The sequence below is a fragment of the Xenopus tropicalis genome, chromosome 7, assembly GCF_000004195.4.
Source record: "Xenopus tropicalis strain Nigerian chromosome 7, UCB_Xtro_10.0, whole genome shotgun sequence".
In the NCBI taxonomy this organism is placed as follows: Eukaryota; Metazoa; Chordata; class Amphibia; order Anura; family Pipidae; genus Xenopus; species Xenopus tropicalis.
The window spans coordinates 98093723-98121067 of NC_030683.2; the positions used below are offsets into that span (position 1 = coordinate 98093723).

Consider the following 27345-nt stretch of genomic DNA (forward strand, 5'->3'; position numbering starts at 1 on the left):
GTAAAAACATGCATAACTTAAATGTTCTTGTTTCCAGCAACTCACCAATAACTAAATGCAACTTCTGAAGCCTTCCCATCACTAGGTTGGATCCACTTAACATGTTCAATAAAAATGTTGGCCTATGTGTGTGTGTGGGTCTATCCCAGTTGTCTCTGTTTCTCCTGTATATCGTTTACAATTAATTCTTGCTAACTGACTAATGGGAATAGATAAAGTTATCTCTGGTTTCGTTCCCTAGGTTTAGTATATACAGATGAGTCAATCCCACCAGATAAGTTCTTATACACTAACATATCCAAAAATTAGCCATGAAGGCATAAGCATATGACTAAGTGACTTTAGACCCCATTCACAGTTCCTCATAGCTGTAGGTAGAACTGACCCTGACAAGTATTTACACTGGAAGATAATATAATAATAGCTCATTATAATTTGCCCCTTCTTTAAGCAACCATGCACTTGCTTGAATGCCCTCATAATGTGGTATGGAGGTGTAAACACTAGCCACATCAAAAGTGTCCAGCAGTACATCCCCTTCAATCTCCTACCTCAATGGATTACGTTTATCAAAGAAATGTTTAGTATCCCTTATGTTGGAATGGATTTCCTGGCTAAATGGACCCAAAATCCTATATAAAACAATAGCTATTGGGTTAAAGACAGACCCAATTGAAGAAACATTGGGTAACCGGGGGGGGCAAAACAGGTCTTTGTGAATTGTTGGCAAGGTATACAAGTTAGGAGCTTTAGGATCCTGTGCTATAAGATATTTCTTCAAACCTTCAGTAATAACACCTTTTTTACCAATTCATCCAGAAGGTTACCAATCCTTTTCTGGTTGGATGGTAAAGGGTTGTCTTTCATAGGTTGATACACTTCCCTGTCTGCCAATTGGGATTCAATCTCAGATATGTAGTAAGCTGTGTCCAAAATAACTATAGCTCCCCCTTTTGGGGAGGCTTAAACCTTGATAAAGGAGTGCTGGTCCTCTTTCTTCTTACATATATATATATATATACAGCCCAAGAAAGTTTGGGTGTTTTCAGAGTGTGAGAATCTTACTGTTTTAGAAACTCATACTTTATCACTTTAGTTTTAAACAGAAAAATACAGCAAAGTGATTGAGATGGAAAAGCAAAGGAATAATTTAAACTTCTATACTTAGGGGCAGATTTACTAATCCACGAATCCGAATCCCGAAAAGGAAAAAATCGTATTGTAAACGAAAATGTTGCAACTTTTTCAGCGCCGTCTTGACTTTATCATATTTTGCGCGACTATTTCGCCGCCATCGCGATTTTTTTGTAATGAGCGATAATAAACGGCGGAAAAACCAATCCGATTTTTTCGCGACAGCAACGAAAAAGTCACAGAAAATATACGAAAAAGTCGCGACAGCGGCGAAAAAATTGCAAAAACACCAGTCATTATGAAAAAACGCATTTGGACGCCTTCGGACCGTTTGTGGATTAGTAAATCTCCCCCTTAGTATAAGGAAGTCACCCACATCTAATTAGAAGTGCATAATACCTTACCGTACCTTTGAATATGTATACACATTTCAGGCCTACACAAATCTCTTCTGATGTGAAAAGAGGCACTAAATATACTTATTTTAATACAATTAATGCAGCCTTCATTCATGTGATTGAAGAAATAATTTGACCACTACCTGTAACAAGTTTAACAGAATTGTTTTTTAAGGATCAGTTTTACCTATGAATGTAACCCAGAGGCAAAGTTATTTTTTAAACAGGGACAAAAAAACTTGTATCTACTCCCTATTTTCTTTCTTTCCTCTTAATTGGAAAGCAGTGCAATATATTACCTTTCGGAGGGTATAATCTAAAGAATCAGGCAGGGTTCTCTGTAAGGAGAACACAATAAATTTACTCCAGTGCTCCCCTAAGCAGCGTCCAACTAAATACTGGGTCTACTTTTACTACCAGATTTTATTTATTTTCGGTAGATAGACATGTTCATTAGGTTGACATGTTTGGTAGATAGACATGTCTGGAATAAAAAAGTCTGCAGTAACAGTGCATTTTGTGTGTTTCTATATGATACTGCCATGTTAGTAATACTGTATATCTGTCTGACCTACTGATGTTCAGCATCTGCAATTAGAAGCTTGTTTTTCTTTTGCTGCAGCCAAAATGCTTTTAGACGAAAGTCAGTTTAACTAAAGCTAAGTATTTGTGACTTTTTTCCCTACAAACCAAATGGGACTGTGAATCTTTATATAACACAGATATTGAGCTGTTTCTCTTCTCATTTTGTTTCTAGGCTCAACATGAGGAGCGTACTCAGCACACGAGAGATTTGCAGATCATTGAAGCATACAGAGAACGCACCAAACCAGAGTGTATCTCTAGTATGCTGAATCAGGCCATTACCTCAAATTACACTGTCTATGCTACACTGGGCACTGCAGAGTTCTTTGAATTTGAACTAAAAAATCCTTACAAAATAGCCAATACACTGTGTCTATAGAGATTGATTGCGCTGATCTGAGGTAATGCTATTATGGACCTTTATGACTTTTATAGATTACAATTATATAATACCATTTAATAAATGTGTTTGGCAAGTGTCCTTTCCCAAGGGCTTTTCAAAGGGGTTAATGAAAAGAGACAAAGCAAAAAGATGAGGGCAAAATCACTGGCGGTGCTTATTTGCTCTGATATGTACTTCACTGACTATATTTGTTCACATGAATAAGAATAAAAATCTTAATTCACTGGCTTTTCCATAGCCTAATATAGTAAGAGACCGGTAAAACAACTCAGTGGACAAATGCAAACAGGAATTAATAATGATTTTTATTTTAGATGATTGGAATGTGAATCTAGAGGATTGTGGAATAGAAGGGGAGATTTTTGACAGTGAATTTATGGGTATGTGCCAAAGTAGATGATTCCAGATTGTATCTGGAGTCATTAAACAAAGGGCTGGGTTGGTTGGATTAAGATAGAAGGTCATGTTATGACATAACACTAAATTGTTAGAATGGAAATTATTTAAATAGGTACAGATGAAGTCTGGGAAACTGGGGGATAATATGGACAATGGCAGGGAGTTAAAAATATGCAGTAAAAATATGCAGGTAAAAAGAAAAGGGCTAAATGGGAAAGACTAATTGTTGTGATTTCTTTAAGGTTTTTAGCAATTTTTGGCAGGGTATCCGTTGTTTTTTTGTATGTAACCTGTATATTCAGTGCATACACCCATTTATTGCACACCGCCATGTGAAATGTTAGCACTTTATAAATACTTGTTCATTATAGTAATAATGCTGAATTGAAGAGTAAATGACTGAAGAGGGGTGAGAAAAGGAAAAAGAATGGGGAGCAGAGGAAAGTAGGAAAGTTAAAAGGGAATATTAAAAGAATAGAAAGATGTTTCTTAATTAAGTTGATGGTGTCTGGCTTTTTTGTGAGCCTTTGGCACTTCAGCTTGATAGCTTTCTAGGTAACATGTTTGCTTCCCTTTCAGTCCATGGGCCATTAACATGTAGTGATCAGCCTTGTTATAAAAGCTGTACTACACTGATGTCTTTGTAAAACACACAACAACTCTTTGTAAATGATAGCTGTTTTTGTAATGCAGACAAACACCTATAAACTCACATTGTGTTTGTGCCTTTGTATGTCTAATGGTAGAGAAACATTTTAAAGAGCTTACCAAGTACAATAACACCTCTTTGGAAAGGGGAACATCTGGGTTAGAGGTTCCAACCTTTTTACCCATGATCCACATTCAAATGTTAAAAGAGTTTGGGAGAAAGACAAGTATAAAAAAGTTCCTGAGTGTGGGCTGTAAATATGGGCTGTAATTTGTAGTTTGATAGCCCCTATGTGGACTGGCAGTTACAGGAGGTTCTGTTTGTCAGTAGACCTGGGTTTTTATGCAACCAAAACATGCCTCTATAGATAGTAATGTCACAGAAATGTATCAGATTTGAAAAGGAGTAGCAGGGGATGTACAGCAATTGTACCCAAAGCTGCAGTTGTTTTAACCAAAAGTTTTTCGAAACTACCCTTTTTTAGATCAATAACTAGCAATTTCAAAATGTTCTATTTCTCATGCATTTTGGGATTTGTGCTAAATAGCATGGTAATGTGTAGATTTAATTGGTCTATTTACATATTAGCCCTTTAACTGACAAGCATGTATGCTGTACAGCGTACAGATATATATATCTGCAGAGGCCTCTCCCCAAGAATGTATGCCATATGTGCTTGCAGATAAAGCATCTGAGTTGGCAGAGAAAATTCATATGCATTTCATTTGGGTGCCTCTGTACATACCACATGGTTTGGTAAATCTGTGCTCATTGGGCATCAAACTGCTCAGCAGACCTCTGGCATTCATATTTAGGGTGATGTGTCATTGTATGTAAGAAATTTTGTAAGATAAATGCAGCAAATTGCAACAATTTAGGTGATTTTCAGAAAAGTCATAAAAACCACTAACTTTAGGAAAGCTTTGCAGATATATAGGAAATAAAGGTTTTCTGGATCTTTCTGCATTTTATTTGGGGTCCGTATTTATCCCATACTTTAGTATATCTATGCATATTGGGCATCAAGCAGTTCAATAGACCTCTGGTGTTCATATTTGGGGTGATTTGCCTTTGTATGTAAAAAACTGCAAGATAAATGAGGCGATTTGCATCATAATTAGGTGATTTTCAGAAATGCTGTCAAAACCGCTGATTTTAGGAAAGCTTTGCCATTTGGTAATTTGGGGTAGAAAGAAATATTCAGCCATTTTGGAATTGTCTGAATGTGGAATTTCTAAAATATATGGTTTTCAGGGGTCACCCTACATTTCTGCAGCTTTTACCCCACATAAAACTGCAAACCCCCAAATTTGTGCCACCCTAGGCCCAGGCCTTTGTCGCCTTGCCACAAATCTGGGCCTGGGTATATGTGTTTATATTATGGAAAATATGATTTTTTTAAATTTCAAAGACATTTAGCAGCCTATATCTTGTTACAGAATTGGAATTACACAATTTTGAAAGCTTAGGTTGTCCTGAAAAAAATGATATATTGTTTTCCTGGGTAAACTAAAAGTCCCCCCGAGCAAAGGTCCCTAAAGTGAAAGAGTGCAAAATGTTCCAAAACTGGCAATAAAAGTTCCATTTTGACCAAATCGGCTGGCAGTGTAAGGGTTAAAAGATAATGGCATTGGCAAATTTGGTGTGAGATTATAGTTCCTATTTATAAAGTTGGTGCTGCTCTATGAACAAAAAATAGAGTTGTTGCCATTTAAATGCCATACACATTGCACTTGCACCTACTTATATCCACTAATGCAAGCACTCTATGCCAGTTTTTTATTTTCACCTACCATTGTGCATAAACTCCAAGGAACAGTGTGCTCAGGTTTAAGGGGGCTTAGAACTTAATATGTGACTAGGTAAGGCTGATAAGAGCCTCATTTGAGTATCTTGTCTATAGGGACTCAATATTATGACACATTAAACACATGCAAAAGATGTATGTTTAGGCAGGTGTCCATGTCCAAGCCACTTATTGCTCTTCCTTTGTAGGCACACTTTGCACCAATGGGCAAGTATTTTACTAACTGGTGCAAATTTTTACACCTACAGTGTCAGACTTAAAGCTTTGTGCCTGATTGCAGGGTGTGGATTTTTGCTGGAACATAGAGTACAATTTCATATGTACCCCTTATACCTTCATTAATACAGTAGAAGGCACAATAACCTGTTTGACAGAGGGGCGAAAGAAAACTACTACTGAAAAAAATATAAGCAGAATAAATTCAATGACAATGAAGAAGACTTTGCTATACTTTGCTGAACTGAAATCCTTATAAACAGAATATTTATTTTCCTTTTTAAGTAAACCAGCAATCCATTGTGTTTACTCTTGATTCTTTCAAGGTCTTTCCCTGTAGAAGAATAGCAGAGATTCTTTGAAGGTGTGTGTTTGAATGTAGCAGTCTCTTATTAAAAGTAATAAGATGTATTCCACTGAACAGTAACAATTTTGTGCTCATGAAGAATTTTATATAGGAACTAGTACTGCTTTGTAAAATGGATAAATCATTATTGATGGAATGTTGCTTTTGTTCCTCATTTTGATGTGCTGTAGGGACCTGATGCGGAATCGTTACGGAAACATTCGCAGTTATAACAGTACAAGTCAAACTTCATGTGTTCCTGACAGATTGAGGTAAAAAAGTTTTTAGATGTTCTTCTCAAAGGGGAAGAAATGTGACAATTGCTGTATTCACTTAACTGATACCTTGGGTCGGTACTCCTGTTAGCAGATCACCTGCCTGGGGTTCTTCCAGTAAGCACCAAAGAGCAAAACTCTTCCTGCATCTCCTTTCTTCACATGTGTGCGCAAGTACAGTTGAGTGAAAAGCTGAACTTTCTGGCCTTACACGGCTGGCCTGGGATTCTGAAGAAAGAAGAACATGACAGACGCATCGCTGGGACTTGCTCCACCCCTTGCCAAACTAACACCTTCCCTTCTATCCCCCCAATCCCAGAAGAAATACACGGACACCAGATTTGGATGAAAAGGGCCGCAGAACATTTATTAACAACTGGAGTTTAATTTAAAACATACCATAAACAAATAGCATAACGTAAACATATATAAACATATCAAATATAATATGAAAATATAATATCATAAACATATGATAACTTAAACGTTTGTATAACAAACAACCGCAACAATCCAATAACTGCGCAACGCCACTAGCGCTGCCAGCTGCCATCCTAGCCCGGGACCACCTACTCCTCAACAAACTCACTTCCTGACACACCTCCTGACCCCTGAGGTGCCAGGCGTGCCAACCACCAATAACCATGCCACCATTGGTTCCCAGACTCAACCACCCCGCCAGCCAAATATAAAACCAACTCACCTGTTCTCCTGTACTGCCTAAAATGGAACAGAAAGCGGGAAAGCACAGACCCACCTTTTATATCCCCTGCTCACAGCCATTCAAACCCACCAATCCCAAACTAGCTGGGAGTGGCTTGCAACCCCTCCGTCGCTGTCATGCCCCTGCCTCCCTACGCCCTGCTACCAGTCACTGGATCGCTCTGCGGTGCTCACTGCAAAGAAGCCTGGGCCAGGGCAGTTTTCTGCTAATAGGAGCACAGGCAGGTAAGTGAATCACGGGGGGGGGCTAACTTTTCCCACTCCTACAGCGATTGTGACCTTGCTTCTACTTTAAAATGTTTTTTGCAAAATTTGTTATATTTAGTAAGATGATAACCACACTAAAATATCAGTATTTTACAGTTGCAAAATCAGTTTACATTATAACAAGTGACAATATAATCCTGCTTTCCTAGTGCTAATTTGCCCACTAATGGTAAATGAAGCCGAAGTTAGACCTATCATTTGTCACAGCATGGCAATTAGGCATTGCGTTTCCAGCTTTCAGCATTTTTTCCTGAGTAGTCCTGGGACTGCTGCAAATGCTGCATATATATTCAGGTAACTCTTAAATCAGGCACCATAACTGCTCATTAAAAGAAATCAATAGGATCTCTGCAGGTGGTGCACTGATGCAGAAATGAATACATACAATAACTGCACATTATTATATTTCTGTTCCTGATACTTCTATGGCAAATGCTCTTCTCACACAAATACCATGCTTTTGACTGGGATTCATATTGCCTGCACATAGTCATGTGATTTGATGTGCCAATATAAAGTACTTTCTCAAAGCTGCCTTTCTTTTCTAATCAGTTCTGCAAATAATGCACATAGAGCATGTTTTTCTTTAGTTCTGCCTTGCCCCATAGGGACGACTTCTCGATAACGATTTGACCTTTTCCAGATACTCAAAGTAAATCAAAGTAAATCTATTTATAGGGGAAATCCCAAGTTAATATGTATTGCCAGACATTAGAAGGGTGGAGCAGGGTGCAAAAAACAAGCGCAAGCTGCGCACAGTCACAGGTCTGCAATGCTTGATCAATACAGAACTGCTTGCTTTTGGCATTGCTGTGTTTATCATGGGGCAGGTTGGGAGAGGCACATGGGGGGCAGGTAAGTGAGTGGCAATAAGGTCAGGACCTCCCAGTGCTTCAGTCAGCAGCTTATTCCAAATTTAATTGGGCACAAGGTGCAAATTTCAGCTAGGCCCCAGGTGCAAGAGCTTATTGAATGAGCACTAATAAGTGTAATTGTGCTCCCATCTATGCTCTAGTGACAGGGGTCTTCATAAATATCCAAACTTTCAAACTTTATTTTGAACTTTAACCACAAATCATGAAGTTAAGGAGCTGAGCAGCAGTTTAAGGGGTAACTTCTAATCTATGGAGAAAACATGGAAAAAACATAGAATAAAGCTCTAGATTGTTTTTTTTGTCCAAGGTATTATTCATAATACAAATCCTTAGCTCTGCAGAGCAGTATGACCACTTCCATTTACTTGGCCTCTAAAAGCAGATTTGCTATTTTTCAGCACACTTTCAGGTGCATCCCTTTTTTTTTTTTCCTCCATAATTTGAATTGACCTGCTGGTGACAGAAAAGACATTTCTATCTGACTGACCTTTTTATATGAGTATCAAACTGTAAGTTTCCAGACTTGTGTAAAGTGTTCTGTGTATGAACATCTAACAGCCTATTCTCTTCTTTAAACAAAATATGATCAAACACAAAGGCTCTAATTGGTTAGAGAGACCAATAAACCAGTACTTATCCCTGCTTGCCTTTTTGCCTCCCTTTTATATTGCTTTCACATAATGCTGCCAATTATGTCCTCAATAAACAGGTTTCTTTCAAGACATCAGATGGAAAAGTCATTGCTATTCTCCAAGTGAGCATTGAACCTCAGCCACATGTTGTTGATCAGACATTTCGATTTTATCACCAGAACTGACATTTCTGAAAAAGTCCATTCGTTTGCCTCCGTGGTACACACTTCCAGGTACAGGAGATTTAAACAAATACAAAGCAGTCGGCAGCTTAATAGTAGGATCTTTCAAAAAGCAAAGGAACATTTCTATTAGTAGGTAAACATCACCTCAGAACAATCCCAGAGCGGATTCATGTTTGTTATTTTCCCCAGGTTTCTGGCTTTATTAATATTTTATTGCAATATAGTCGCACAGTGGGAGAGCCACAGATTTTGAGACATTTCCACTCCATTATAGTTTAGTCTGTAGTTAGATTCTCTTTTTTTTTTTTTTTTTTTTTTTTTTAAAGAACGCTACGTGTGTTTAAATGCTGGGCCAGTGAACATTTTAGTGCTTTAGATCAAATAATTAACTTTTTTTTCTGCTGATCAGTGAGACGTCCTGTTAAATATGCAGAGATAAAGGCAAAGATGCGAGTGTAGTAAAGGTGCAGTTTACACCTACTGTATATTAACCCATGATCAGCAAGTGCACAATAAATAGAAGTAAAACTGAAAATACATTCTGCCTATTCGTTTAATTTTTTTTAAAAAATGAATATTTTGTAGTTATTTCAATTAATAACTTTTCAGTTAATAACTTATTTCAAGTTATTCAATTACTTAGTTATTTCAGAACATTATTTTGCTTTCACATTTGCTATAATTAATTAATTAGCTCACTTAGTTTAACAAGAGATACTGAACTCTGCATAAACATCCCCTCCCCATCATCATTTGTTGTGACTGCTTTGACTGAAAGTTAAGCAGAAGTCCATTATCAGGGGGTTATCTGTGCACTGTATTATTATTTGCTTTGAAAGACTCAAACATGAAGGAGCTTCAGTTTCCACTATTTGCCCTGTTTTGGCTAATCCATAGATTTTTTGTGATTTTGTGAAGTTCTATTTATTGATTTCATGTTAAAAGGGGTATACTGACCCATTAACAGAATTTCATGATGAAAGTTTAACAATACAGTGCTGTTAATGGGAGTGGTGGTTTCCTTGACTGTGTGCCCATCAGGTGGCAGGGAACTAGACCGGCTCATTTCAGCCCTGCCCTGCAATTTGCCACTAACTTTTGTTATGCATATTATCAAATAGTTATGAAATATATAATTTTTGTAGTTTGTCACAAATACCAATCTTTCAGTTCTGATTTTATGATTGTGGAGGTTATTCTGTTAGCATTTTTCCATGCATGTAGATCTAACATAATGCCAGCCACTTATTCCCCAAAGATTCTTAGTAACTGGCCATAATTATGAGCATACTCAGCTTATAGTTAAAGGTGCACATACTGAGTTTGATTCTAATGATAGTCATTGTGCTGTCAGAAGACACAGTAGTTTCCTGGCTTTGTGATTACTGCCATTGGAATCAAAACAGCTTGCAAGGGAATACCATCCATTCTGATTCAGACTTATTGTTTGTCAAACTCATAGCAAATTACCACTTCCTCTTTAATATGAGAACATTTCTCTCACATATTGGACAGCCTTAGTACAGATGCTCTCTCCCACTGGCACTTTTTTTTTTAGGACAGCCAAAATAAATATCTTTTACACATAGTAAACCTGAATGAAAATGAAGCATGTGATTTCTCATAATCTCTCTAGGTGCTCCAGTTGGTACACCTGGTGGGGAACCTGATCTTCACGTGTGCTGTAGTGACATCAATATTATCTGTGATTCCAAAAAATGGTAAGAATAGTTCTATAACAAGCTCCGATTCAGGGTATATAGTGCTTTGTACACATGTATGTTTGCTTGTTTGTACAGTAGATATAAATATATTATATTGTGCTTTAATAGAAAACTATACCCTGGAACAATGTAGGTCTCTATAAAACTATATCGCTTAAAGCTCGTATATAAAACCCTGCTTCATCTACATAAACCATTTTCATAAAAATATACTTCTTTTAATAGTATGTGCCATTGGGTAATCCTAAATACAATTCACTGTGCTCACAGACAAACCACGGGCACACATACATGTTACAGTAGGTCATATCAGCCAATTCTGCCTTTTACTCCAACACTACTTCCTGTTACAATTAGAGCTGCATTATTTCCTGTCAGGTGATCTCTGAGGGAACTCACAGCCCATCACTAAATAGTGGCTCAAGGGAAAAGGGCAATATTCTCTCTCTATATATATATATATTCCAGTTTGGTAAGATACTGCAATATGCCACTAAATATGACATACTGTAAATTATCTGTTGGTTAAGTATTTATTCTGGAGGTATAGTTTTCCTTTAAAGCAGCACGTAGCACTTACAGTACAGTAGTTGCTTTTCGCCTTTCTTGACAAGAATCATTCTGATCTTTTACTTGTCTATAGAGAATTGCATCTGACAAAATGTAATGTGGCACCTAGAATAATTACAGCGTTTTATCTCCTAGTATTCTTCTAATCTTCTCCCTCCGAGTCTAATCACCATCAGAGTTAAGTGTTGCTGCCAGAATTTCCTTTTTTGCTTTGGTTTTTGTACTGTTCAGTAAGGTCACCGGAGCACCAACACAAAACATTTAATGACAGAAATGCTTTTAAGATCTGTATAGATAAAAAAAGACACTTCAAAAACTAATAATCACTGAGAAACGTAATGTCATCTTTTTCCCTTTAAGGAGATTAAGTAGCGTAATGTTTGCTGAAAAGGTATAACAAATATGTAAATTACATTTTAAAGATGATCTAGTATTTCTTTGTGAATAAAGCCGCCTTTTATGTGAAACAGTTTTTCCCTAAAGACATATAATATGCTATCATATAGCAAAGAAATGGATCTTGTATATATGTAAATAAATGGATAAATCTATGGGGTTAATATGATAAAAGATTACAAGTAAAAACATATTAACAGAGCAGTATACAAGCATTTCTCAACATTAGTTCAATAAATAAGCCTTGTGTTGAACATACTTTTCCCATAATGCTTTAATTAGGAAATATCTATGTTTTTTATTTCTTGCACTGAAGAGCGGTTGAAACAAATTTCCAGTCCACGGAGAAGCCCTCTGTATAAGCAAACCCCGCCTTCCCCCAGCTGCACAGCCTTTAAGAGACTTTTAAATATGGAGCAGCTCATTATACAGAGGGCCTCTCCACTGACTGGACAATTTTTAAACCATCTTCTAGGAACCTGGATGATAGATTGATTCTTACTTTCAGATTCAGGCTTTGCCATTTTTCTATGCAGCAAGACAAACGTAACTGAATATGCTTTTAAATAAAGTACAGGGTGACCCCCTAGACCAACTGGTCTGCATTATAATGCAGTTTCCCAATAGCCTAGCCATTCTAACTTCCTCCATACTCATGTTTGAAATGCAGTCCTCCTAGGTTATTGAGTGTTCTTCATTCCTTGGTCAGTACTAGAATCATACAGAGGGCAGATTAATGAAGCACTCATTCCATTGGAATTTTAATATGTGTTCTATATTCATTTTTTTTTGTTGGCATAAATACATTTACTACACAGACTGGACATAATACTTTACTATTATGTATTGAGCAAGAAAGTTGTTCTTGGAAGAAAAACTAGTGTAGAATAGCAGTGTGATGCTAGGTGTAATGCAGGGTGGGGCACATACTGAATTCATAAAGGTACTGGTTCAGGCCTGAGTTGAGTACTACACTGTCCCCGATGAGCAATGACAATACCCCATTAAAACAACTGAATCGTTATCAGTGGTGAAGGTGTTAAGAGAAAATAGGCACTAGGAAAGTTGCATTAAAGTGTGAAGAGGTTGGTCAAGGGACACTGTGAGGCTTTCTTTAAAGGCATACATATATAGATATCACCATATGGATACTTACATTTAAGCTGCTACACATTTATATTGCTGCACAATCTGTTACATGATTTGGGCTGAGATTTGTTTGGGCAATTGAGCTGCCAAACAAATAATTTCTTGTTGTGACATTACAGGGTCCAGGAGAGCCTCAGGATGTGTTTATAAAAGTTGCTGGAGGACCCAGCCCACAAATCATTCTTCATTGCACTTTACATGTAAGTAGATATCAAACTATAATTTAAATCAACATCATTACCAGCAGTTCCTCTGCTTTGTTATTTAAGCACTGTCTTATAAAGGTTACTTGATTTGAGAGGTTATTGATTCTTACAAATATCAAATGAGCATAATTATCTTATCTCTCTTTTCACAAGATATTCTCTAGCAGACTCATTCAGTACAGCAAAGCTGAAATGCTGTAAAAGTTTTTTTTTCCAAAATGTAACTTGATGTTTGCTCCTTTCTACTTCTCCTTACAAATAAAACGGAGAGATAAAAAGTGCAAGGAAAAATAGCTTTTTGAAGATAAAAGAGGAAAAAATATTTCCTGGGAGAGAAGTAGTGAAGGGATGGAGAAGTGTCATACAGATGAAGACGGTAGAGGCATCTGTATATATAAAACAATAGAGAAGCGGAGGTGAAATACAAAGAAAAAAAGAAGCTAGAGAATGGCAGAAGATGAATGATGTGGATGATATTAAATAATGTGGGATCGGAGTTAAGGTGAAACACTGCTTCCCAGAACATTTAGAGCACCTTGTTGGGCATGTTAAACGGCCTGAAAACTAGACAACAGTTGTCTTGGAAGTCTTATTCTAAAACTGGGAGTTATTAAATGATATCAAGGGCCACCTTTGGCCCACAGACATACAGTTTAAAGTGGACCTGTCACCCAGACTTAAAAAGCTGTATAATAAAAGTCCTTTTCAAATTAAACATGAAACCCAAAATAATTTTTTTATTACCACATCCATACCCATTATAAAAGCATTTTAAAATCCCAGCTGTCAATCATATAATGCCTGCCCCACCTCTATGCCTTAGGCATAGAGGTGGGGCAGACAGTTACTTTCACTTTCAATTCAGAACTTCTTAGATGTGGCTGCTCTCCTCACATTTCCTCTCCCTCCTCACCAAGTAATTGTGTAACCAGTGCATGGATATTGGTATCAGGCCCCCCATACTGGCACAGAAACAAGATATTGGCAGGATGCAATGCCTGCTTTGATAACAGTGTCCACAAAATGGCCCCTGCCTGCTTGCTGCAATTGTGAATTCCAAGGCTGAAGAAAATAAGATTAAAATAATTTATATAGTGTAAGTAAAGTTTATTTTGCTTGCCAAACACAATAGAAAACAATTTGAAATTATTTTTTAAGGTGACAGGTCCGCTTTAATGACCCTGAGCTTTATATTGGCAGTAGGTGTCTAGTAGGTTTGTAGTGTTGACCAGTAAACCAGGTTTAAGTGTAAATTAGAAGTACTAAATGCTTAGTAGAGCTGGTCTAGCTATTGAGAAATGTGATTATGAGATTGGTTGGTATTTTTAGCAAGAGTTTGAATTCTTGAAAGCTTTGTAAATGACTAATGGCAATGGAATAGGAAGTTCAAGAAAATAGGTGCAGATCTATCAGTTAGATGTGATGCTCAATAGGGAAAAGTTGTTTTAAATAACATATGTTGCATACAGTGTAATATGTATAGATCTCTCTTTTTCTATTTTGTCATTCAGAGATCCTTGGCTTGCGGCTCCTATTCAGATCTGGCAAATTTATGTGCACTCACTAAAGAGAATAGATGTTAGTTGCATAACTGGCCAGCTGACCCAGCTGTCTCTTGTCCTTCGAGGAACTCAAGTGGTACGGAAAGTCAGATCTTACAGTTCACATCCAGAGGAACTAAAGGTTAGTTTTCACATTAAAATATAGTCTTTATTAGCTGATTCAGTCACAAGAGACCAACAACTCTACAAAGCTTAGGTCAAAATGGGACATTTTTTCAATGTTTTGTCATCCAAACCATGGGGCACGAGGAACTAGTTAGTTCACCTATGTTTGTAATAACAATAGGAGATATGAAAATAGTGTAGGGACTTTTTTCAAAAGTGATATGAAAGCGGTTTACAAGAACTTTTTCCCTCACATGATTTTTTTTAGCCTCCGTATAAACTGTAAGCACGCAGTTTATTAATTTTGAATTATTTTGTAAACATGTTCCTTCCACTGTCCTTTTCACAGTGCAGCCTGTCCTAAATTTTCAGGTTTCTTCTTGTGACTTTATCAACATCTTCTTAATATTTGGTATTTGATATTTTCTTCAGTCGAATTCAGGGCGAGCAAGTGCAGCTCACATTGTCTTTGCATACCCTGTCCATTTTAATTACCTTTTTTGTACACTTTCTTTTAAAAATGTTTACATTTTTAAGTATTAGCTTGAGGTCTCTTTTTAGGTATTGTCATAATTTATTTATATAGTGTCCGTTTCACAGAGCTTAACATAGGTTGGCTTGGTCATACTTCTGACCTGTGCAGAACCTTTAATAGGGATATTCTTCACATTTTATGTAATTGGCTCCAAAAAGCACAGAAATTGATGGGGCATTCTTTACTGAATCATTTGTGCAATGAATCCTAGGGAGCTAGTGCCTTGCAAAAAAGCCCTTTCTATATTACGTACACTAAACATCCCATTGCATATTTTTATAGGGATTCCATCATGAATTTTATAGTGTAGTTTTTCTTACTAAATTACCCTATATACATTGCGAATAATTCATTCTACCATTTAAAATGTTATTCTTGAACCAATAAAAGTATTTTTTTTTTAGTTGTAATATTTGTGTGTAGGCAGCCGGCATTGTGCCTGATTCTCAGGTTTTAGAAGGAGCCGGCACTTCACAATGCAACTGCTTTCAGATAAGCTATTGTAGCTGAAAAAGCCATGGCCAGGCTTGGATTGAGTGCTATTACGTGTTTTTGAGTGCTATTCTCATAGCATCCACTAGGTGGGGCATGAGAGCAATTTTAGCAATACAGGAGTCAGGCGGCTGTTACCTTCCCATTGCTGATTAGTTGTTAGGGGGGAGGGAGGGGATGATATCACTCCAAGTTTCAGCTCAGCAGAAGAGAATGACTGAAGTTTATCAGAGCACATGACTAAGGGGAACCTGGAAAACTAAGAATATGTATAGCCCCGCATATTATTTAATATTAATCTAAATAAATCTGTTAATTTTAATGCAGGATTCTGCTGGAGGAGCTCTATTAACTGATGCATTTTGTAAAAAGCATGTTTTCCCATGACAAAATTCTTTACTGTTTATGGAAATTGCATTGCTGTAAATGCCATGGGGGTGCTAAGGAAAATAATTTCATCTGCAGGCGCAAGATAAAGTTCTGCAGCTGTTTAATCACCAAACCCTGCTATGGTAGTTACATGTCCTGTTATTGCGTGTTTCAGCTGCCTCTGATTTTAATTGCAGATTCAGAGTAAAAGCACGTGCTTGATTAGCATTCATCATAGAATACTCTTTTAGTTCAGCTCGGTTTAGACCATTCATACATGATCATAATATGCATATTTGAGAACAGAATTAGGAATATTTATTAATTTAACAGTAAATATTAAAAATCTAGTTTATCAAAATCTCTTCCGTGACATAATGTGTGTTCACATTGATTAACAAACACCTCTAAAGTGGAACAACTAGTTCAGAATACCTTAATATTTCTGCTTTTCTGATGGAAGATGGACTTGTGCTCATTCATATAAACAATGGTAGTAAAAAGTAACATCTTTGCCAGACACAGAACTAGATTTAATAGTAAGCTATCAACGCAATAACTGGACCTAGTGTAGATTTGGGAATGAGAAGTGTCTGTATTTTCAAGACTAGGAACCTCCCAATAGGGATGAGCCATCTCTAATATAATTTGCTTATAAAGTAAATATGATTCAGGATAAATATGGGATATTTTGTATTGTGGCTGTGCATTAAAAAATATGAACATTGCATTGTGAAAATTTCAATCCTTCTTTTAAAAATGCTTCATTTTCCCCAGGAGAAAGCAAATATGTGATGATAATATGGAAGAAGGATTTTATGGTAGTTTACATCTGGCTCCACTGAATAGTAGAGTATCTTCATCCATAGAGAAAGACAGGCAAAACATGAGCAAGGGAGTAATACACTGAAAGTGATGCATACAAAAAATAAATAAATAAGAAAAGAAACTTTGATTGCTGCACTGCTGGAAATGTAGCTCCATGGACAGAAACTGCTTCTTCTAAACCATTAAGCTGAGATTTGAGGTATCGTAAAGGGTGGAAGAGGAATTATTGTCTCTAAAGTTTTCTATGATTTACATTTTTTTCAGATATAAGAAATATACCAATGCTTGGAACCTAGGGTTTCCTGATAAGGGGTCTTTCTGTAGTTTTGATCTCCATACCATGGGTCTGCTAAAAAAAAATAATTTAAACATTATATAAACCCAATAGGATTGTTTTGCCTTCAACGAGGATTAATTATATCTTAGTTGGGATCAAGTATAATGTACTGTTTTATTATTACAGAGAAAAAGGAAATCTATATAAAATTTTGGATTATTTTATAAAATGGAGTCTATGGGAGATGGTTTTCCTGTAATTCAAAGCTTTCTGGATAATGGGTTTTCCAGATAATGCATCCCATACCTGTACCATGTAACAGTGCAGTAGTGGTTATACATAAGTAGATTATTAAACATAGCTATAATAACATAATGACTCAGTATTAGGTTTTTCAAAAGATATTTTTGCTAAGAACTGGTATAATGTATTCAAGTCATCTATTTGGTGCCATAATCACTGGTGAAAAAAACATTTTCAAAAATGTGAGACATTATATATAATATACATGTATGTTTCAGAGAAATCACTTTAGCAGAGACTGTCTATGAAAGATCTATATTTCCAAGTATAGAAAAACATATATTTTCTTCATGCTGCCTTTATCTGCAGTGGATTCCCACAGATAAAGAAAAAGGCTGTTACTGTATGATGACCTATTTTAATAGCTTTTTTATGGCTTTTTTTGGAAAAGAAATTAGCTTTCTATTGATTTTACACTTATTAAGGTATTACATCATACCTAGTACAGCATGGAGAATACAGCCTTGCTGCAGAAAATAATCCAAATTTGGGATGAAGAATTAAATAGATTTAATAGGGTAATAAAAAGCCTGAGATATATAAATACATTTGAGTGGGGAAATGCAATTTGCTTGGAAATAGCAATTACCTTTGGCATAGAATTACTTGTACAAAAAAAAGATTATAAAATAAACCAGTGAGATCAGATTTTGCATATTCCATATCAAGATGTTTACGGGATGAAATCAACTGTTATATGCAGTAGTGTTTATTATATTTTGCCCAGGTTGATCCAGACAGGGGATTTGTGTTTCCTCCAAATGGAATACAAGATCTTCACATTGGTGTGCGCCCTCAGAAAGCAGGCAGCAAATTTATTTACCTCAATTTAGTAGATGTGGATCAGCATCAACTCGTAGCATCCTGGCTGGTTTGTGTGTCTTGCAGGAAGCCTGTTATTTCCAAGGTAAGGCATTTAAGATCAAATTAAGGCTGGGATTTGTCCATTCATAGCCCGTACTCTTGCACCCCACAGTGAATATAACAGCTGTTACAGGCACACAGATGCAGTATCACTGGTTCTGGGTAAAGAAGCTTAAACTCAGCCTTTGCATATTGAACTAGTAGAGGGAACTTTACATGCTGATTGTGTTTTATGTGTTTGGAAATGAATATAAACTCAGTATAACTTTATTACTTCTGGTTTATATACCCAGCTGCTAAAAAGCAAATGGGTCTGTTTTCTCAGAGTAATTTCCTAACAGGAATGCCCGTATGGCAGTGTAGCTTACAGTGGATGCACTGAACTGCCCTGTGTGCATCATTAAAGCTGCAGTGGCCTTTCCAAACTACCCTTGTACTTTTCCCTATGTTTTTTTGTGATTAAATGATTAATAGATTTGCTGTTTCAAGCTGCACAATCATTCTTATTTTTATTCTTGAATAGGAATGTAAACCATTTCCTAGCCATCTGTTAGACAGGATTGTCAACAATAAAGTTTACTTTGCATATAGATAGCATTGTCTTGCCTCTCCAAACTGAAAAAACTAAAACTTTCAAGCTTTGTATTGGCCTTTGTAGGGTGTCAGCTGCAGCAGCGGTGGGAAATGTCAGATTTACTTCTGAAAATGCAACTGTTAGCATCTAAGTTAGCCATTGTTTTGTTAGCTGTTCCAGTCATATGTGTACAATGGTGAGTTTCCTAGAATCTATCTACAAGAAGATTGCCTTGTAGTATTAGAACTGGGGAAACAAAAAGCAACTGGACTTGTTAGGTAATCATTGAAGACGTTTCACTACTCATCTGAGCAGCTTCTTCAGTTCAACTGACTGGGTATGGGAAGTCCACAGCATATATACTCTTCCACTAATCCAATCACAATGGCACTTTGCAACTCTTCAGAAAGGTGACATCTGAAACTCACAGAGGTGTGAATGCTGTGGAGTTACTTTGAAAGGATTACCAAAGTATCATGCAACTCTTCAAAACAGGTGTTACTTGGTAGAGTTGCATGAATGGATGTGTGAAGAGTTCTGAAACTGCCGGGGTACAGCAGATGGTACAGAATGGATGAGTAGTGAAACGTCTTCAATGATTACCTAACAAGGCCAGTTGCTTTAGATTTAATTATACTAGATATACCATGACATGGATGAATGAAAATCTTCATAGACAGAAAAAAATATACTTTTTTTCAAGACTATTGACCCTTCTAAAGACTCTAGACTCTTCTGAATGTTAATAAATTAAGGAATGATCTTGATCAGTCCAATCCCTAAAACATGTTTATAAATGAAAGATTCCTAAAAAATGTGTTGCTAATCCAGGGAGACTGCAAGTGAAGCACAGCTAAAGTGGGGATGGACTAGATATATCTTAGTGCTAACCCATATCTTGTTTGAATAGTTACATGGTTAAAGAGGTTTATCTGTTTGCACTTTTAAAACTACCAAACTAAATGGTAGTGTGTTGGGGGTATCCTTAATTGAAAAGGATCTGGGGGTTTTTGTAAATAAGAAGTTGTCTAATTCCAGGCAGTGTCATTCTGTGGCTTCTAAAGCAAATAAAGTGCTGTCTTGTATAAAAAAAAAGCATTGACTCAAGGGATGAAAACATAGTTTTGCCTCTTTATAGGTCCCTGGTAAGGCCTCACCTTGAGTATGCAGTGCAGTTTTGGGCTCCAGTCCTTAAGAAGGATATTAATGAGCTGGAGAGAGTTCAAAGACTGCAACTAAACTGGTAAAAGGAATGGCAGATTCTGTTAATGCCTTTAAAGGAGAAAGAAAGGCAAAGTCACTTGGGGGTGCCAAAATGTTAGGCACCCCCCAAGTGACTTAAATCGCTTACCTTCTACGCTGGGCTGGTGCCCCTGTTCGGAGAGAACAGCACCAGCCCGGGGTAGCTGCAATCGCTTTCTCCTTCCCGGTTCCGTGCGCACGCATGCGCAGTAGAGTGAAAAGCCGAACTTTAACAGAAAAGTCAGCTTTTCACTCTACTGCGCATGCTGGCATTTTAAGAAAAGGAAACCGGAAGGAGGAAGCGCTCCACTACAGGTGCCCCGGGCTGGTGCTGTTTTCTCCGAACAGGGGCACCAGCCCGGGGTACAAGGTAAGCGATTTAAGTCACTTGGGGGTGCCTAACATTTTGGCACACCCAAGTGACTTTGCCTTTCCTTCTCCTTTAAGAGGGGCTTGGATAATTTCTTGAACAGGCATAATATCCAAGGTTATTGTGATATCTACAGTTAGTATTGATGTTGGTATATATAGTTTATGTATGTAAGTGTATAGATAGGTCAGTATGGGTCTGTATGTGAGTGTATAGATAGGTCAGTATGGGTCTGTATGTGAGTGGATAGATAGGTCAGTATGGGTCTGTATGTGAGTGGATAGATTGGTCAGTATGGGTCTGTATGTGAGTGGATAGATAGGTCAGTATGGGTCTGTATGTGAGTGGATAGATAGGTCAGTATGGGTCTGTATGTGAGTGTATAGATAGGTCAGTATGGGTCTGTATGTGAGTGTATAGATAGGTCAGTATGGGTCTGTATGTGAGTGGATAGATAGGTCAGTATGGGTCTGTATGTGAGTGTATAGATAGGTCAGTATGGGTCTGTATGTGAGTGGATAGATAGGTCAGTATGGGTCTGTATGTGAGTATATAGATAGGTCAGTATGGGTCTGTATGTGAGTGGATAGATAGGTCAGTATGAGTCTGTATGTGAGTGTATAGATAGGTCAGTATGGGTCTGTATGTGAGTGGATAGATAGGTCAGTATGGGTCTGTATGTGAGTGGATAGATAGGTCAGTATGGGTCTGTATGTGAGTGGATAGATAGGTCAGTATGGGTCTGTATGTGAGTGGATAGATAGGTCAGTATGGGTCTGTATGTGAGTGTATAGATAGGTCAGTATGGGTCTGTATGTGAGTGGATAGATAGGTCAGTATGGGTCTGTATGTGAGTGTATAGATAGGTCAGTTGGGTCTGTATGTGAGAGGATAGATAGGTCAGTATGGGTCTGTATGTGAGTGTATAGATAGGTCAGTATAGGTTGTGTGTGCTGGGTTCACTTGGAAGAGTTGAACTTGATGGACTTTGGTCTTTTTTCAATTCAACTTAACTTTGTACCTGTAACTATATATAACCATGTATGTCTTTTAATGGATTTACCTGCCAACAAATGTTTCCTCTCCAAAAAAACTTGTGCCTAGAAGGCATACATGAAAATTGTTTGCAAATATCAATGCGGAAAAGGGGTCAGTGACCCCCTCTTTGAGTGGGGTAACTGAAAAAGGAGGATCAGGTAGGTGCATATTTTAATACTTTAGTATGGTGAAACATAGATAGACACATATTGTTATGTCTAACACATGTACATACAGCAGCTGCATTCAGAGATGAGCTACATGTACTGTAAAGCATAAGTACTGTATTGTTCCTGTGGGCTGCTGTACCGCAGCACAAATGGAGCCAGAAATTCTTATCAGTTCCCTAATTATTAGCAAAGTGCCAGAAACAGTTTGTAATTCAAGTACAGAGAAGATATATAAGATATATACTCATAAATGCTTTAGGCATAGCAAAAATGTCCAAAGCATAATACCTTAAAATGTATGTTTTTAATTAACTTTAGTTTCTCGCAGTGAGGTATGTTATGTACACAGATCTCCTTGCGTGGATTTTATATTTATTACGGTTTTATAAACCAATTGTACTGTCACTGAAAAATGTGTTTTAGGAGCCATTATAGCCGAGCATTATAGGTAGGCCAGGCTGTTCATTGTTAAAACAATTTGAATTAGCATGGCTGCGTCTGCCTCCTAAGGGAGAAAGAATGAAACATTACAGTCTGAAATTATTAAAGCTCTCCTGTAATTTCTTTTTAAAACCTCTGCACCGGCTGAATTAGGTGTCTGGCTGTCCTAATGGAAATAAATTAACTAGCCGCAGAGTGAACATGGTTTGTACGGCACAGTCATCTTGTTTAGCAAAATGTTGAGCAAGCGTGGCTGTATTGTTTCCAACTAGTAGGGCACATTCCCTAGTAACTCTATAGCCCAGGAATCCATGTAAGGTATTCAGTTATACCATTTTATTATGGCTATTTTGGCTTTGGTTATATCATTTTATTATGGCTATTAATGGTGCGACTGTTCCCCCTACATTGAATATGAGGGATTCTTTTTCATTAAGTGGGATCCTGTTGTTAAATTCCAGCTCTCTAATTATTCTGGTGATTAAAATAGAAGTGCAATTAGCATTTGTCAGTGGACTTCACAGAGTTGTACTTTCTCGAAATAGTCCCAATTATTCCAACCACTGCATAGTTTTTGTCTTTTATAACAAATGATTTAAATAGAGAAGAAATGGAAAGGGATGGGTAACTGAAATGTAAGGTTATTGTTTGAAGACTGAAAGAAAACCAGCAACCTATATAGAACAGTGTCTTTTGTGTTCTTATTCTGTGTGTTATGTTTTGAAGGCTTTTGAAATTCTACTTCCGGTTGGTGGAGAAAAAGGTTCTAACAAGAGAATTTCATACAGAAACCCATATCCAACTAAGAAAACATATTCTCTTCACAAAAACAGAATTGATCTCCCGCAATTCAAAGAAAATTACTGTATTTTGAGGTAGGCTTTCTGCTGTCCTTCAGCTGTCCTGAATCCACCCTGCTTGTTATTGCCGTTAAAGGATAAGGAAACTTAAAACTACTTAAGGTGCCAATCTTTTAGGTGCCCCTTTCTCCCTCCTGCCCCATGACTTTAGTCAATAACCTCCTAACTCTAAAACATGCGTCTGCTGGGGTTTGTGCAACACTCATATAAATGCTATATGTATGATTAAGGACTCACAGGTGCCTGGTGGGTGGAAAGGGGCGCTACTGATCACAAGGGCAATAGATCTGATCATACGTTCTAAATATAAAAATACAAGTAAAACTAGACGATTAAAGCTGCCAATGTATCCACCCCTTGGCAGCTTATTGGCCTGTATATAGGGACATCCTAGAGGGCTGTGTGAAGCAAATGAGTGTTTATAGATACTGTATATTGCACTGGCACTGTTTGCACTCTTTCTTTGCAATACTTTACTTTGTACACTTGTTAACTGCCATGCAAACTGTCTTTAAACTAAAGTCCAAAACAAAATATAGCTACAGATGCTGTATATAAAATACTGAACTTAATGTACCAGACCATAGTTTCAGCAGCCCTTTAACCATAATGATGTATTCCTTTAAATAAACCGATCTCCATTGGGTCTCTTTTAATGCCAGTGGCACTGCACTGCTCAGTGTGCTCGGTGCTGCTGTTGACAAGTTAAATTTAGTGGTTGTCAGAATCATCAAAACATTGGTAGAAAGTGAGGTTACATTAGTCATAAGCTGATGGATCGTTAATCAATTCTTATGCAGAATTCTAATCTGAATTAATTACAAAACAGTCTTGTATTGTGAATTTTATATTGAATATATAGAGTATAGTGCGAGTTGGCCCTAAGCTCAGTAAGTGACACAGAGCATGGGCAGTGAATCAGCAAAAAAAGTATATGGGGGGCTAATGGGGGATCTTCAAAGGCACAGACCTTCCCTTTAAAGGCCTGTAGTTGCCCTCATTTATATAAACAACTTGTGCTTTTCCCCACAATGAGTTGCAAGTAATACAAGTTTTAGTAATGATACTTCTTTGCACGTCTGTGTAGTTGCACAAAGTGCCGCTCAGTCTTTCCTGCCTTCCATTCTGAATCACACACTGCTGCTCCTATTGAGGAAGGATATTCTGGAGTTGCTGCCATCTTCTGACCAGGCAGTACCTCCAGCATTCTCTTTGACTCTGTATCAATAGGCACAGCCCAGCTGCACCTAGAATTGGCCACAGACATCACTCAAACACCAAAAACCGGAAATGACGCCAGGTGGATACAATGATGTCTGACACATTGCCTACAATAGGCCACAATGATGATTGCATTCTGGGTAAAAACGCTACATTGTGGGAAAAACAACAAGGTAATTGAGCTTCACATTGCACTCACTGCGTCTGCAGACATAAATGAGCCATAGGGAATACTATTTCTAGCATGATACTTATTTATTTATTATTAATTTTGATCCCCTTTAAGAGTTAAAAGGAAATTTATTTTCACTGTTTCCTTAACCTCTATAAAGGCATTGGTTTGGCTGTTGGTTTTAGCCTTTCCTTGTGCCACTGTCTCAAGTTGCGACCTCCTGTAGCCCTTCCATTTACTTACTATCCAGCGGGAGAGGAGCCATGGTATTATACATCGCAACATAAATTATCAGGAAGAACCATTAAGTTTACTTAGTGCCTGTACAGATAATATTATACCACAATAGAAATTCTCCTTTTTCAAGCTTGAAAGTGTTAGTGTATTGTAGCCTTTTAAATATAAACCCTGTTGTGCACTGTATGGTGCCAGCATAGCTATTGTATACTGTACAGTATTTCAAAGGAAAGGATATGAAAGTGCTGGAAGCGCCCAAGGAAAAAATATTGTAATGACTGCTAGATTATGTAGTTAGTGTAACCCCATTCTCCCGTAGAAATAATAAATATTATGTTATATATTCATATTTCTGAAATGTTACAGATAAGCTCATGGTGATTTAATAACTTCATACTGATGTTTGGTTTTCCCATACTGCGCTCTTATAGAACAAGCTCTTCTAAGGAATGCGAATCTCCTAGGTTGCATACATTTTCTCCATGGCTGGTAATTTGCCAAGCAGACACTCGTCTTTTTATCCCTTTTTCTTTTATTCTATATTTAAACAGCCTTTCAACAGGAACGCCTCACATTTGTCTGTTCATTTTTTTAGTCTCTTCAATGATTAGCTTCTTATGTAACCCAAATTACCATTATTTTTTATTGGGCATCTGTTTCATTTTTAAATTGACAGTGAAAGATCAAATGCCCTGTTGTTTAGTGTTCCATTTAAATATTCCACCTGTAGAACCTAATGAAATCATTCTAGCTGGTTACTACAGCCCCAAGCCCTTGTACTGCAAGGTACCCGAATGCACACAACTGTGTTTACTACCTAAAGTTCAAAGAAAATGACTTTCAAAGTACTTCAATTAGAACATAGTAAATCAATAGGGAGAAATGCAAGCCTGTATAAATCTGTTACAGTCATTTTAGAAGTTTACAAGTTCACATTTCTTATGAATGTTTTATTACATTTGACATTTTCAGTTGTTATAGATAAATCCTTAACTCAAAATGAAAATAAACATTTGAAGATTTAATAGTTTATTGCCATGAAAATGCATTAGCCCAGCTCAGTGCACATCGATCTGCCAGTGGAGTTTAGTTTATAAAGTATTCTGGAAAGCATTGTTCATATGATTAATGGCACTTGTAATAATGACTGTGCTTAACTGTTTGTACAGGTCTGTGACAGAGAAACCTACAGTATTGGCCTGTGTTTTGCACCAAGTCAGACCAGAGGCCTGGAAGAAATACTGATTTTCATCAATAACCGAGAAGACAAAAATGAAGAGACATTCCATGTAAAAGTCAGATAGGAGTAGTTTGTATTGAGCCACCAAGTTATTTGCTATAGGAACCAGATATAGTGCTTCCTATATAGATCTATGGGAAATGCACTTTTAAGTGATCAGTGAGTGTTTGCGTACGGTTTCCCTGTCACTCCAATGAGTGCCTCTTGCCCTGTGTGCAACATTTTCTTTATTATTTATCAACATTTTGATGCCACAGAAAACATTACCGTTTTTATGGAAATAAAATGGCACTTTTAGGGAAGTGTAACACTTTTTGAGACGTGATTTTTTTTTTTTAAATAGCAAGTCGCTCTCAGATTGCCTCAAAAATGTGCCCAGCGTTACCCCTGCTTGGTGAGTGTGTGGTTACTGTCAGCTCTGTAGAGTAATGTTCCCTCTAATTCCTTTGCGGCTATGTGTGCAAAAAAGTTTTTTTATGCTCACATATTAAACTTGTGTGTGCATTTTTAAAACAGTGTGCTCAGGTCAGAGAAGATACAAAATGTGTGTGTGCATGCACGAGCGTACACCTTAGCGGGAACATTGTTGTTGGGTGACAGCTGCATGAATCCTTTATCTGGAAAACCCCCGGTCCCAAGGATTCTGGATAACTGATCCCTTACCTGTATATTACTGGCCCATGCCCTATCCCAGTTGCCATCTTACCCAGCATGACATATGGAGAGTAGCGGTGCTGCCGGCCAGCCTCTTGCTGTGTGCTATACAGTAGCTTCAGAGCCACAAGTATTCTCACTGAATAAACCGTCGCTGAGACACCTGTGAGGGCTGAAACATTGATTTGGGATAAAGCACCTTATGAAGCAGGTCCATAGCTGTGCCGTGCGTTATCACTACTGTTTGTATTGGCTGCTGGCTCAGGGGAATATGTGTCTTCTAGGAGTGTGTGCAGAAGCCTCTCCTTCTAGAGATATATATAGATATAGCTGTGAGATTCTTCCACTGGAAATAGTTTCTACGAATCATTTGTTAAAAGTAAATCCTCCTGTGTGACATTGCCCTTATGTTTCTGATGTTACAGTGAATGTTTACTTGTTATTACTGATATTTCTGTCTTTGTGCAGTGCAAATCCTAAACCAATTAGATTTTAGATATCAGTGTTTGCCTTTATTGATTTATTTTTTTTTAACTGAATGTGTGTTTTTTATGGCAGATACATATTTTTGTACTGTCTGTAGAAGAGTTAAGATTTTGCACTTAAATTAAAGGGGACAGAAACCCCAAAATACAATTTTTTGTAAATGTATCAGCGACTTTCCATTGTACATTAAACATTTCCAATGTATTAAAGTTGTACGTAATTGCAATGTATAACAGTATTGGTCAGGCCTATTGTGCACTACTGGTTCTTAACTCTGTACCAGATGCCGCCTCTCCTTCAGGGAAGACTCTCTTCCTACCAATGCATTACATAGGGATTCATAGTTCTTTCCCTGCTACAGTGTTT

General features: G+C 37.3%; 1 protein-coding gene across 1 annotated transcript in view; it reads left to right on the forward strand.

The window, feature by feature from the left end:
* The window catches only part of nphp4 (nephrocystin 4), a 56324-nt gene extending 30017 nt beyond the window's left edge, over positions 1-26307 (forward strand). The window contains 13 exon segments of the mRNA XM_031906517.1: positions 2290-2486; positions 4053-4119; positions 8787-8883; positions 8886-8942; positions 10531-10615; positions 11549-11579; positions 12853-12911; positions 12913-12933; positions 14451-14622; positions 18138-18317; positions 22836-22984; positions 25031-25088; positions 25769-26307. Of these exon segments, the coding sequence (XP_031762377.1) occupies positions 2290-2486; positions 4053-4119; positions 8787-8883; positions 8886-8942; positions 10531-10615; positions 11549-11579; positions 12853-12911; positions 12913-12933; positions 14451-14622; positions 18138-18317; positions 22836-22984; positions 25031-25088; positions 25769-25903 (1308 nt within the window). The 3' untranslated portion in view covers positions 25904-26307.
* The last annotated feature ends 1038 nt before the right edge of the window (positions 26308-27345 follow it).